Source organism: Coturnix japonica, chromosome 9 (genome assembly GCF_001577835.2).
Source record: "Coturnix japonica isolate 7356 chromosome 9, Coturnix japonica 2.1, whole genome shotgun sequence".
Taxonomy (NCBI): Eukaryota; Metazoa; Chordata; class Aves; order Galliformes; family Phasianidae; genus Coturnix; species Coturnix japonica.
The window spans coordinates 13,537,690-13,552,569 of record NC_029524.1 but is presented as its reverse complement, the minus strand read 5'-3'; the positions used below and the strand labels follow the sequence as shown (position 1 = coordinate 13,552,569).

General features: G+C 45.0%; 1 protein-coding gene across 5 annotated transcripts in view; it reads right to left on the bottom strand.

Annotated features, from left to right (window-relative positions):
• Nucleotides 1-14,880, bottom strand: part of DIS3L2 (DIS3 like 3'-5' exoribonuclease 2) — a 155,909-nt gene that overhangs the window by 36,132 nt on the left and 104,897 nt on the right. For all 5 annotated transcript variants that reach the window (XM_015871831.2, XM_015871834.2, XM_015871830.2 and 2 more), the window contains one exon: nucleotides 13,567-13,800. In XM_015871831.2, the coding sequence (XP_015727317.1) occupies nucleotides 13,567-13,800 (234 nt within the window). The remainder of the gene's footprint in view (nucleotides 1-13,566; nucleotides 13,801-14,880) is intronic.

Below are 14,880 nucleotides of genomic sequence, written 5' to 3'. Positions count from 1 at the left end.
ATTCCTCCTTCCTCCTATCAAGCCTAAACCATAACACGCGGTCGCAGGAGATCAGCAAATCGGCGCGTGCAAACTCAGCTGCAAGAAACCCTGCATGCTAACACAGAGGAAAGCTCAAAGCTGCAATTCAGTCAGATCGGTACGAGCCATGTTTAAGGTTTCAAAGACATCCGGGATGTATTCCGCTGTTTGGAGTTGTGGGTACCAGTGCGCTGCAGGCGGGGAAGGAGAATCTAAGAACTGAGCCGCACCATGAGCTATTTATTCAACAATCTGCCTCGGCAAGTGTAAGAAAACGAAAAGGCTTCCTGCCTCTGGGAGTCCAGCACAGCAGCAACCTGATCATGTATCATCCTAAAATCTCATCACTGCCTTCCCCTGCCAGGGCTGAGCCCGTCTGCTCCTAAAGCGAGTCACAAGACAACTGGATCTCTCGTCCCAGTTTTTAACCTATACCTCCACGCTGCAGCATCAGCTGGGGCAGGGAAAAGCTTTAGAAATCATCCTGCAAGCGCCGCTCCCTAGAAACGTCTGGCTTCTGTGAACCATGTCGGCTCTCACAGAGCTCTATTCTCTCCCTTGTGCAGCAGTTTTGCATAAATCAGACTTTCCAGTTTCCCAGCATGATGGACTCGTGGCTTTGCTGGGTTAATCTTGTCCAGTTCAGTGCTGGAATTGGAGTTGTCCATACCAAAGCAGTAAGTTTTAAAGGCAGAAACCAACACTATATTTTACAGAGACAGTAAAGTTCTCAAAATTAGTTAGTTATTCCAACAATATTAAAAGGAGACGCACAGCTTTCTCAGTCATTTTTCCATTCACATTGTTTTGCTTTGTTCTTATTTAAACCCTTGAGCCCAATCCTTAATGTCTCTATGGAAAAGATGGAGGAAGAAGAGGGCAGGGATAAGGGCCAGCCTCCGGAGCACCCACCACGCCACTCACTCTGTGCAGAACTTACTGGGTTTGTTGCTGGATGCTTTTTTTAAATAGATTCTGGAAGTAAATAAAAATATCTGCAGGAGTCTGTATTGGCTTGTGAAGGAGACCCAGACAATGCACAAAGAGCCAGTAAATTCTAAGAGTGTAGAACAGGAGAAGGGATTAAGCCTGGTGATTAAATTAGGTGACGCATGAATACGTTCCAATGCACAACATCACTCAAGCACTGGACAAAACATATGGCAACAATGGAAAGCACTGCCCACGAGGTCACCTTTAATATGATTAGCCATGGACGCCCGGAATGAGCTCTCCAAGTACCAGCGTGCTAACCCTGAAAGCCTTTGAGGCTCCAGCCCTGTGCCGACGGCTGCTGTGTGCTAAGCCATGAGCCCAAGGCCATTGAAAGGGGACAAAACCCAGGAGCCCGGTGGGAGGGGAATGCGCTGAGAGCGGCTTTGTTCCCATCCTGCACGGCACCAGTGGGAGCCGTCCCCAGGGTGCCTGTGTGACAGCTGGGTCACCTCGTGGGCTCCCCTGTTCCGCTTGGACTTTTCAACTCGGCTGGCCCGCATTCACCGGCACGGCTCGCCTCTTTGAAGAGGGAGAAAGCGCCTCATCCATCACTGACACCAAGGGAGTTAATTCACTTCTTTACAACTGGAAAGGCTTTTGCTGCGAGCAGGAGGGAGCGCAGGAAGAGTAATGAAATCCAAAAGGGAGCCAAATGATGCTTTCCTCTGAGAGAAGCCAGCGCTGGCAGCGCTTGCTGCTGGCACGGCCGGCGGTGGGTGAAAGGAGACTCTTTTGTGGTATGCCATTAGCTACTTCCAAGGCCTCGGTTCATGTTTACCACAGCCACTGTGTTACTTCACTTGGTATTTTTTTCCAGTCCTGTTGATTGTACTGCAGAACTGACTAAAAGTTCATTTGGAAGCCTCGCTCACAGAAAGCAGAAACAAATTGCTTTTCGAATGGGCTAATTTTTTTTTCTTCCATAAACCAAACCTCACGCTTCTTTCCATCAACCCAACCCTAGGGCTGAAAAAAACACAGTTGCCACCACAAGAGGACAAGAGGTGACGGTGTTACTCCAGGGCAGGTCCAGGTTGGACATCAGGAAAAATGTCTTCTTCTCAAAAAGAGTAGGGGTGCATGGCACAGGCTGCCCAGGGAGGTGGGGGAGTCACCATCCCAGTCACCATCCAAGAATCATGGGGATGTGGAAACAAGGTCAGTGTGCATGGTGGGGATGGGCTGGGGTTGGACATGGTGGTCTTAGAGGTCTTTTCCAACCTTAATGATTCTGTGATTCTAATTATCTGTGGGGAGCTCAAGGTGACTAGCTTGGCCTGCATGTAAGGGCACCTTACACCCCAGTATTCCCCTGCACAGTGCAACGCTGCAGCTAGGTGCAGTAAAACACTATTAAAACAGCCAGCAGGTTGTCTTGTTGATTGCAATGAGCATAAATGTTGGATGAGATTCAAGATAACCTTGTGTGAGTCACCCTGCTTGACAAGTGGGCTAAAGTCAGGTGAGCTCTGCAGACTGCTGAACTCTTCCCCAGTGGACCTTGGCTCATGAAGTGTCTGCAGGCCTCTGGTGTTTCAGATTCCAGGCAGTGACTAATCAGGGACACGTGAGGGAAGGGCTCAGGGGCAAATTTCTCCCATGTCCCTTGTAGATGGCTGTGTGGGTGAAGGTCATGGAGACATCTCCTGGAGGAAACGCTCTGCCTACAGGCCCCAGCAGCTACAAAGCAATGACAAACGTGGCTCAGGACCGTTGCCAGCTGAGCTCCTCCTATTGCCAAGGAAAGGAAAGAATCTTCCCCTAAAGCTCTTTCCAGATTTACATTTCCAGGATGCCATAGCTGCAGGCATCGGCATCCAGGCACAGCACATTCCAGGCATTGGCGCACAGTCACAGCTGACATTCAGCGAGCTGTGAAATGTCTGTCCTCTCATAAGGACCTCTCTAAGAGGAGGATCATGTGGGCTTTGACAAGATCTGTCAGCACTGAAGATCAAACCTCTTCCCCATGAGACTAAGTAGACTGGGCACACCACTGTAGGGAACCAGCTCTAGAGGGATGTTGGACTTGATGGCCCTCAGAGGTCCCTTCCAATCCCTACAACTCTGTGATCCATATGTTAGTTCCGAAAACATTTAGGGTAGCCCTTCCTTGAAGGAGGGCAAGAGTTTTTCTTTTGGGCAAACAAAAAATGCCCTCCACTAACATAAATCTTCAAACAAAGCATTAATGACAGTTGGGTGGTATAACTCATGGTTGCATTTGTTTCACGGCTCTTTTTTGCAAGTCTTCCCCCTTTAAGTTGTATTTTGTACCCATCACTATGTTACCAGTATTGCAAATATTACTCTAAAAAACACTGCTCCTCAGTGCTCAGTCCAAAGCAAGCTACAAACAGCAAGAGCAAGGATAAACCAGGCCCAAGAACATACCAAGCCAAAATTGTGCAAAAAAATCCAAAACCACTAAACCAAATAATTTGGTTTTAAGAGCTGCCTTTTCTTCAACAATTTTCCTGAAGGGCTGAAGCCCAGATGGTGTCACTGAGCCCAGACGCTTAGGGGCTGGGGCAAGTCCCCTCTCTGCTGCAGTGTCCAGCTGCAGCTGGGAGCCTTCAGCTCAAGGGAAGGAAGGTCATCCAGCAGCTTCCTTGAAGGAGCAGCCATTTCTCCCTACAAAACAGGCAGAGCAGGGAAGGTTTAACACCACTCCACCTGCTGAATTTCATCACCCCAAAAAGCCTGTCCATCATGGGAGACACCACGTGGACATCAACTGTTTCTGTGCTGCGTCCAATCTGGGGAGACTCCATTCAGATACTGGATTTCCCTCTGGCCTCTCTCAATATTCAATGCCTATTGAAGACTTAACCAAGTTTTCACAAAGCGTGGAAGACATAGTGGCAGAAACCACTCTTCCTTGTGATGGCCCTATGTCAGCGGGGCATTCATAGGGTTCCATGCCGTTTTGCATTCTTTGAAGACTCATCTGTCTGCTGCCTCAACAAGCTGCAATACCATCATGTTTAACTGATTTTAAAGAACCTGTACAAATGCTTCAGAATTTGAAGGGATGACCATAATGCAGAAAGAATCCAAGGTTGGTCCTCTGAGTAAAGGCAGTTCAACAACAGAACCACTTGCCACCATTGACTACTCATCCATCACCATGGCTACCTCTTGCTCTCACCATTAACTCTCCATCTCATTTAACCACCTATATGTTGCCCATTGACTTACTTAAAAAACAACAGCAATAAAAACCATAAAGAGCAAGGCAATGCGAGCACAGTTTAAAGACTATCAACCACCGCTTTCAGCAATGTTTGAAAATAATAAAAAACAGAGAGTTGAAGTGAAAATTCAAAACCTCAAAGTAATTTCAACCATACCATACATGAGAAGGGAAAAGTTTATACGTGATGCAACAGAAAAAATGACTCACTTTCCCAAATGCCAAAGCCCAGTTTAGTTCATTCTCTCTTCTATACCTGCTAAACACATCACTGAGAGAAACCATCTAATAAATTGCATCTTTTTAAATCCCATTTTAGCCATTTAAGCATTTTATTTCCTAGTATTGTGGGTGAGCTCCTACCCTAACATGCTAATTAAAAGCAAAGCTCTAGCTGGATCAATGGAGCTCTCTCAGAAAAGAAAGGAGAGTCTTGAGATTAAAACAGAGACCTTGAAATTGAGGTGAAACTGCAGCTGTAAAGCTAATGCAAAACCTCCTGTTGATGCATGGGAGTGAGAATGTCTCTGTTAGAGGGCTGACCCCAGCATTGCCACAGGACACCCAATAAGCTACAGCTCCGCAATCCCCAAGGAGAGCCAGATCAGATGGATCAAATTTTAGGATACAAATAGTTGATTTCAATTGTCAAGGAAGGCACAAAGCACAATTTGTTTCACTCTGGCTTCTAAAACAAACAAACAAACGTGATTGCTCAGTAAGTTTGTACTTCTGAGACAGGAACAAGATTTGCAATTCTAGTTAAAGGAGTCACCCACAAAAACCTTTCATGGTGATTTTGCATGGCTGGTTTCTTCCAGATGTCTGAAGTCTCCCAAACCCCTTGAGCTCAGCAAACCCCCGAGACTACTTTCTCACCGCCTCTTGCTTCATTTTCAAGTGAATATCAATTTAACAGAAGCCCATCACGGACGGGCAATGGATTGCAACCGACTCTGTTGGTAATAAATTGGCACAAAATCGGCAATAAATCTGCTACCAGCCCAGATCCAAACCACAGAATACATTAACTTCAGAGGGCATGGCTTAATACCACCATCAAGTTTTCAGGTGTTGACAATACAACTTATGAATATGTATATCTGGGGAGGAATCAATAGCTGTGTCTGGAGATGGGAGCAGGCAGCACCAAGGCAACACACTGCCTCTTTTACAACCCAGCAAAGCACCACACAAAGGAATGCATGCAGGGAGGAGGTCTTCATGAAATATTAAGTACTGACAAATCTCAAAAACAAAGTGCAAGGTGGACCAACATCTTAACTAGGAAGTTATGTTTCACTGTCCCATTTTACACAACTACGTATTCAGGGGAAATCTACAATTACAATGAATTACAGTCATGCTAGAAAAACTTCCTTATTACCACAGGAAGATGCAGAGAAGTACAAGATAATTGATCTAGATTACTAAAGACAGATTCTCGGTCACTTGCTTTCAAAACAAAAGCAACGGGTTGCTCAACAAAATGCACTCCCAGTGAATCACTGCAAACTTTAACAGGGCATATCATTTCAGGAGACATGGGCTTGGACTTGGAAAGTTTAAAGACAAACCCAAAAATGGACTTGAGCAGCACACTGGCTTCTTCAAATCAGGCAAAATGGGCTTTGTTCTCATCTCAGTTGCTGGGATTTTGCCTAAAACTCTTGTAGTTTCATTTCAGAAGGCCCTGGAAAGCACAGGTGCTCTCTGAGCTTCTTTGTACTTCAGCATCCTTATGTTACACAAGAAAAGATAAAGTGTCCCAGGGCTCAGGGGAAATGATCATGCCCAGAGACACTTGATAAAGTGAGCTGTAGTCATGGAAAGAAAGAATTATTTTCCCCTCTACTCTCACTTGGGAACTGAAATGAGGAATCACAGAACTGCACCGTCTGTATCTTTCAACTCCTTCCAAACGTTGTCTTTTGTCATTATACAATTAGCCTTTCTTCCATTTACTGCTAGGTGAAACAGAACTGGCTTTGACAAAGAGCTGCTACATCTTCACCTACGGCAGACTGATCACATTTGAACTTATATCACTCAACACGCACTGACTCCATCTAAACACAATGATGGATTAGCCACGCAGTCAGCAATAATTAATACCTGAAAAAAAACCTTGTCAAGTCTCTGTTCAAATATGCGACGAATGCAATCTAAAGCAACAGAAGATGTTCTGATGACGTCTGTTCATCACTGGGTAAGAACAACACCAACAACCAACTGGAAAGGAAGACATACACAGAGAGCAAGGATTGCTTCCTCAATAAGAAATGAAAAATCAGAATTCTGTTCTAACATTCAACCCACATGCAGCGCTACACAAACATTTAGAACCAGTTTGTCTGTTCTGAACCTCCTGAAGTACAACCAAGCAGAAGCCACTTTTCTTCCCTCTAACCTTAAAAATACGAACAAGAGCTAAATCAAGCACTGAATTCTCTGCTCACCCCCTAGCTAACAGCTTCACGTTTGAGACATATCCCTTCACACTGAGGCAGCACCTACAACAGATCCCCTCTCTCCCTCATCTACAGACATTCAGTGCTGCCTGAAGCCCCCAAGAGCAACTCGCCCCAGGCTGCTGACCCACCTTTGACTGGATAGATAGCCCAGGAAACCAAAAGGTGCCTTCCATGTGTGAATTTGGAGCACCTGCAAACACCTTCAGCAAGTCAGCACACGATGGCTGCCCGCTCAGCCCCTTTTACAATGGCTGATCAGTAGCTGGATTCACTTGATGGGATAAAACCAAGTCATTTGGAAAGTGTCACAAAGCACTGCCCACTGCAACTCTGGCTTGATCAAGCACGACAGATTTCCATGGGATAGCTGCAATCTGGTTGACACATGCAGGTACCTGCTCTGATGCTGGCAGATGAATGAAGCTATTGCTGTGACAGCATCTCAAAATCAATGATTTTGTTTTTTTCCTTTGAAGAAGCTTCTGGTACATGGTAGATTTAATACAAATAAGTTGTGTTTATTTGATTATTAGAAAAACACTTGCACGCGACCAGAGAACTTGAATACATCAGTTAGTAGCTGGAATACTCCAACAATAATAGAAGAAGTCGTGACTCACTCTTGCACTACAGGTGGTAAATCAATGCTGGAGCACCACTGTGTGGGGAGCTCTTTCCTGGATGTGTTTGCCCAGACATCTGGCTGCAGCGGCTCCCAGCACAACGCTCTACAGCCCAGTCCTACACTTTAGTGTCCCACTCCCTGCTCCTGCTGGAGCCAACTTGGCCACTTCACCACCTGCTCCTGCTGTGACACAGCTGCTCAGCTCTATAAGAATGACCAGGGAATGGCAGGACATGAGCGAGGACATCGATCCTACTCACACCCCTGGGTGCACTTCACTAAAATCTCAGGGTGAAAGACCCTCCACAGTTAGATTCGGAAGGCTTTCCACTCAAAATCCCAACTTAATCAAAATATTTTAATGCCTACCGGCGATGCAAACATCTCCATGCACACAGAAAGCTGCTCAGCCCACACAGACCCAACTCCATAACATGACCTCATGTCTCCTTGGTGTGTGTGCAAACTGCTTGACCTGAGCTGCTGGCTGCTCCTGACAACCATGACATTTCATAGTGGCCTGAGAAGGACCATTTTCCCTGTGGTATCATGGAACGGCATTCTGAAAATCCTTCCTACTTCACTAACTCACCTTTCCAAATGCATTCTGGTTTCTCCTGCAGGGAAGAGCAGCATCCCCCAGAAGACAGCTATAGCCTTAGATGCTCATTTTAATGTATTAACTGGGGCTATGCAAAAGACTATTAAAATCCTCAGAGGAAATGAATCTCCAAATACATCCAACATCCCCCCAGCTGCCTAATGTATCACGCAGTATAAGTAACTGTCCATAATGATCACACAGCACCTGCTGTCCCCATTCTGGGTATCAGCAACGTCTCTTTAACCAGACATCAAAGAAAAGCACTAGACAATGGCAGAATTGTGATAGGAAGTGAATAGTGAAAGCCCCTTGTCAGTCTGCATTTCCATTTATCTCACAGCACTGTATGTGCAGCCCATCCTGCCTCACCCACCGCTGCTGTAGCAGCATCTTTAGGGAGGTATCACAGCAATTCCTGACATTTTATAAATGGGCCTTTTGGTTTTTCTCCCAAGCCAAACCACATGGCTGTGCACACACCTCAGCCTATCCCAAGGGAACCGAACATGAGAGGAATTTGGTACCTACTGTCCAATGCTCCCATTGGAACCAAGCACAGTTTCAAGCCAAAGCACCTTCTGTTTGCATACAGATATACTGTATTCAGTGCACAGGGACTGCTTAACTGGCTGTTCTGGTAGAAACATTTACTACCTCCACACAGCAAAAAGAAGAGATGATCTGAATGCTTGCCTTACAGACACAAAGCAGAAAATATGACAACATGATGTCTCATAATTATTTCTAGCAACTGCTCATATTGGAATATTTCAGTGGTGATGGTAATTAATCTCTGCCTTCTGACACTTCCAAGCAAACAGCATTAGCAGGTGTTACTGTTTAAAAACGTGTTTCTGGCCTATCCCAGCAGCCACAGTGAAGTCCCAAATTTCCCAACATACAAAGTCACATCCTGCACGTACAACGTACCTCTTCCTCTTCACCTTCTATGTTTAGTTGAGAACTGTTTCAATCAAGTAGAATCTGTTCTGAGAGGTTCAAAAACCATACAGATCTGGTGAGTTTGTGCAGTACAGTATATAAATGGGAGCTGGCATCCTGCTAGCACACATTCCTGTACTGGGGGTCATACATTTCACATAGCAGCAATACTATCACTTCTGGATTCACACCAATTTTAATTAAACACGGCTATTTTCAAAGATCACTTATTTCCTTATTGCCAGCAGCCACTGGATAGAACACAAGCAAGGTCTCCAGCATGGCACAGGGGTACACCACCACCATTTTTACTGCCTTTATGTTATTCGAAACAATAAGAAACCCATAGGGAAAAGCAATGCTTTCTCAGATGAGGTGACACTGACCCAGCACACAGCCTGAGAACAAGCAGAAGTAAGACCACTTCACTACCAATTCAGTCCTTACATTTGCATAACAGTCTCATCTTTGCCATCTTTATCCTTCTTTCTTTCTTTTCTCATATTCACTTGCAAAGCTGAACACCTGTTGTGCAGAAAACAAGGAGAAAAGCTATTCTACAAAATAAACGAAAGCCACCAACAAATGCAAATGCACTTTGGGTTCTTCACACAATGAACTTTGGTCAAAGCCAACATTCTGAGCACACAGGTCTAAGTGCATTGGCAAAGAGAGAAGCACCGGCACAACCACCTCTCACAGCTCACACAGTTGTCATAGAGACAGATCAGCATCTCGGGGCATTCTCATTTTAAATACGCACTGAAATCCCTTTGAACCTGTCTCTTTGTAGGCATCTGTCCTCGTGATTCATTTATAAACTTCCCAAGCCAAAAAGAGAACCATTTATCAGCAGGTCTCCTCTAGGCAGGCTTGAGCTAAGGAGCTTTTCTTATAAACTTGATGGTTCTTTTTTAACAGCAAGTTTCTATCTGATTCTCTGGCTAGTGTTTCTAAAAGCTGTGGTTCGGGGAAGTGATCCAGCATGAAAGTAACACGGCCAGGAAAAAAAGAAAAGTTGTGAGGAGCGCTCACATTGGTTTTTAAACCAGGTCAAATCCCTGCTCCACTTTATAGCACGGGTGCACTAAGAGCTGCAAGAGGAAAGCAGAGGGGTGGCACTTTGTGGCCTGGGGCAGGAGGGAGGCCAGGAGCAGATGATGCCATAAATACCTGAGTACTCTGGCTCAAAGCCACAGCATAAAGCAAGTCCTGCCTTTACATCTCAAAGCTGTAGCTCCTAAGGAGATAGAAAAAAAATACTTTCATCCCTGTTTGTGTAGACAAAGTTTTGTAAGCTCTTTAGCTGCTGAAGGTGCAAAGACTCTAAACCTTTAAAAATTAGTGCTCAGCTGCCTTCTGGAGCTAGCAAGCTAGCAAATATGATATATAACTGTATGCCAGGGAAAAAGCCCCAGAAGAGGGCTATGGGAACTGCAAGATCCCATAGAGCATCAGACATGTGGCTCAGGTTGCCCAGAAGTTCCTCAGACTTAAGGTCCAATGGAGGTGGATTCCCCTCTTAAAGACTTCAGAAAGGAAATAAAGGGGGAAAAAAAGAGTGGCAGGACTGCAGGTTGCCGTGGTCAAAATTTCACAGCCCTACAGTGACACTGCATTGACAAACCCTTAGCTTTCAAGACCGCGCACTACATCTGTAATTCTTCTCAAGGTTTGCTGAGTGACTCAGATGTGCTATTCCCACATTATCCAAAAAAATATGCCTCAACTGTTGAGCTACGGAGATTCCTGCTTCTAAAATTACTGCTGAAGGAGAACTATGGGCAAGCAAATGCTGCTCTCACATTAGGTCCCAAAAATGCAGCAGCAATGTTCAGACAGGAAACTTTCCCCTCACCACAACATACAGTCATCGAGGCTGGAAAAGACCACAAAGATCACTAAGTCCAAATGCCAACCCATCCCCACTGTGCCCACTGACCATGAGCCTCAGTGCCACAACTCCTCAGCCCTTGAACACCTCCAGGGATGGTGACTCCCCCATCTCCCTGAGCAGCTGTGCCAGTGCATCACCACTATTTCTGGGTTGAAACTTTTCCTAATACCAACATGAACTGCTTCAGAAGGGAGATGTTCTTAGTTCTGGGGAATCGATCCTAGATTATATGGATGCTACAGGGAAAATATATCATTGCAAAGGGGAAACTGAGGCAGGCAGGGAGAACACCAGCCTGAGGCCACCATGGCCAGTGGCAAAGCAGGAAGGGAGACTCTTCTCCTAATGATTTTCTTCCTACTAACAGGAAGCACAAGAGCATGTCAGGTTGAAAAATGACAGGATGGGAGTAAGGAAAAAAAGCTCATCACTGTTCAGTAGGGAGTGACCCCAAGGCAGAACTCAAACATAACGCAACGTATAGGAAGAGGGCTCACATCCCTTGGAAAAAAAAAAGCACAGAAGTCACCCATGCTCAGCCACCCCCTCCCTTAACGCTATGGGATGATCATTTCCTTTCCTCACATATTTATTTGGAATCTGATAATTCATTGCCCCTAGTTTCCTGCTGGAGTTTGTCTTCCATTGTTCAGGATTTACATTACTCAACAGGAAATCAGTGAGAGGTCCAGAGATTAGAAAGGTGTGTTTCCCATTCGGGCCCACCCCTGAGGCTGGAAGTCAGACCCAGATCAGAGCTGCATCCATGGGAACTCAAAGTGGGGGAACAAAGGGAGACAGACTAATCTCATTCTACTTCTAGTTACAGATTGCTCTATCCCACCATATACACTGGACGTGTTCACATACACACCCCTCAAACAGTGCTTTTATTCAGGCCTTACACTAACAGCTTTTCCCATGCGTTGAGGAGGATGTAGTTTATCAAATGTAGCTATCATGGCAGTACTTGAATAGAGTAAGTACAGTGAGAATATTCCTTGAACTAAAATACACTCCTCAAGGACCACTACTTTCACCCTGACTCTCTTGCCAGGGGAGACAGATCCAATACAGTGTGAAATGCCTCTTGTAGGGCATTTGTATAACCCAGTTCAACACCACCTAGGAAGCAGGTTGACTGGGAATCAGCCCCTTTGAAAGTAGAAGCAGAAGTGGCTTTTAACCCAAATCTCACAAGTGATGCTTCAATCCATTCTCTTTCATGGCTCCTCCACAACAGCACAGAGCAAAATAAAACACCACTAATCTGTTACGGGATATCACTGGAACAGGATGCTTCCCGGGCCAAATCCTCCCATTTAAAATGTCACAAGTGTTTTAAAACATATGCTGAGGTTAGTTTGATAACAGGTACTAAAGTCAAGCACATAGGGTGTCCATTCAGCACAACACTAAGCTTGTGTAATGACTTGTGTAATGCAAACTGCATTTCTCTAGCACTCAGTGTGCTTGGAAACAAAGCCCAGCTTATTAGCCACTGCACGATAAACATCAATGAGGTGAACCTCTGTTCCTAAGAAGTTTTAAGCAAACTCTGCACGATTTCAAAATGAGTCTGATCTCCAAAAATAGATTACAAACAGATTGTTTCTTTCAAGCAAGAGAGGACCCTGACCAAAAGCTCTTGGCTCCAGGCTTACTTGTATGTTCCTAACCAGTCCCTAAGGACCTTCAGTGTATGCAGGCAAAACAGCCTTGGCCACCACAACTCTTACATCAGAACATTCATCTTAAAGCATAACCCCCCATCTCTGAAATTCAAGACATGGATGTCTCATCCTGCCTGTCCTGGAATGGTGACACTGCATTACCTCCTCCTCACAGCAGCTCCACCAGATTAAGGCATGTGCTCTGTCAAGGAAGTTCACTGATTACAGACACTGGTTGCTCTCCCTCTCTACAGTCAGATGTAAACCACGCTTTCCCACAACTGGAGACAATACTACAGCCCTGAATAAAATGGAAGAATTGCAACATACCTCTAACATACAATAGTCCTGTTTATACATCTTGGTACGCTAGCTTCTTTCTCAGCAGTATGATTATGTTGACTCATGCACCTTTTGCAATATGAAACAATAGAGCTTCCTTATATTAAGAGATGACTTTGTCTCCTGGTCGGGAAGGCCATTGGGTTCTACGGATTACAGGAATCTCCCATCCACAAAACCTGTCCATGGCCACCTCAGAGCAGCAGAACCTCAAATGCAGAGTATTTTTGCTGTAGTAATCTAAAATATCTGGATCTACTTGTTCTGTGCGTCATTTCTACTTTACAGCATACAAGGCTGCTTAGATTGTCCCAGACACAAACCCTCCTCGCACACATTTCTTCCCTCTGAACCACACTCACTTATAAGCATTAGCTTAGATAACATTTTAGCCACTTTTCCTGTCCAGAGAACTGCTATGAAAGTGGTGGAAAACAGAAGCATTGCAAGCACAGGAATAAATGTAGAGGATAACTGTTCACAGTGTGATGTGCACTAAGGATACCCGAAATACTTGATCATGAATGGCACTGCTGTCATTGCTTTTGCTGTGCAAGTTACTTACCAAATTTGATACAGCTTCAGGATTCTGGAAAATGTTGGAAGATGGACAACTCCTCAAAGAGAGTTGGTTTTTTTCTTCCTTTTCATCCTACTTGATGCTTTTGGTAGATAAATTGATGCCATTTTTAAGATGACATTAGCACACAAACTCATCTTCCTGTTCCAGCCTACCTTTCCCTTGGAGTTTTTATTCTACCATTAAACTCTAAAGGAATACAACAGCAAATCCCACCTGGTCTAGGCGCAGAGCACCATCGATGAAGCGCTGCTTGCGGAGGTGCTGGGCGATGCGATGCAGATTCAGCACAGCTTGCTGTATCTTGGCTACTGAATGCTGAGGGGAGACAGGGGGCAGTTCTTCAGGTGAGAACACCTTCCCGGGGTTTTCTATCATGCTCTGTGCGTGGTCGTAGCTCAGCTTTGCGCAGGAACAGATGACTGTTCGCCCAAACCATTCGTCAAGGATCTGCAACACAGGAAAGTATAGGTAGATTTGGAGGCTTCCACTTCACAAAAGCATGAGAGGCTGTACCAACAGTGGAAAAAATGACAACAGACCTCACCACTGATTTTCATTGTTGAATGAAGATCTTCTCACACTGAGGCAATCAGAAGGCTCTTTAGATTCCCTAGTGTCTAATAATGTGTATAGGCATGACAAAGTCTTTATTTCACATTGAAAATGGCCCCAGTCTTCTCCCCTTACCTGGATTCCCTCTTCGATAAAGAACTACAGCAGAAATCAGTCAGCAGACTCAAAGCTCGATAAATGCAGGAGTGGCAAGAGACAGAGACACCTGCACATGCAAAGGAAGATCTCTTATCTGAAAACAGCAGATTGCATTTCAGCTCTTCAGTTAAAGCCTAAACAGTGGGACACGAGAGGCTGGCCCTAAAAGACTGTTGTGTGGCCACATCCACATAAAGCTACAGGGACTGTAGTGTCTGAGTGGCACTTGTGAAAGTGCTTGAATAGGATTTTGGTGTGTCTGGAGGAAAGATGGGCTGTCACTGACTCCTTATTTCTCCTAGCAAGTTTATGGTGCGAGGCCCAAACTCAAGCCACAAAGTGTTTTAAGCTCCCAAATAATTTCAGACTCTAGAGGAAAATCATGGAAAAATCACTTACAAAATTTAAACCAATTTAACCAGAAGTCACTCCCATTTTAAGCTCCATTAAAGAAAACCAGTGTGGAAGTAGCAATTCAAAATTATTCCTTAGAGCAGAAAGGATACATAAGCGCTCAAAAGCACATCTAACCAGTGTGAAGGCGCAGAGGGACACAGGGCTGAAGGCTCTTCAGAAAAGTCAAGAGCACTGGCCGGAGGAGGGCTCTGGAGAGGGATGCAGCCTGTGATCAACCATTCAAAGCACAAGTGCTCAGTGAATGAGTGGAGAACTGTAATTCTACTTTAGTTACAAGTGCCACCTTACCCTTCATCAGCGCAAGAGAATAAGGTAAACTCTGCAAGTGACAGTGCCTGTGAAGCACAGCCATCTGTAAAACAGACTCTTCAAGGACATTGCTATTTTTACTTAAAAAGA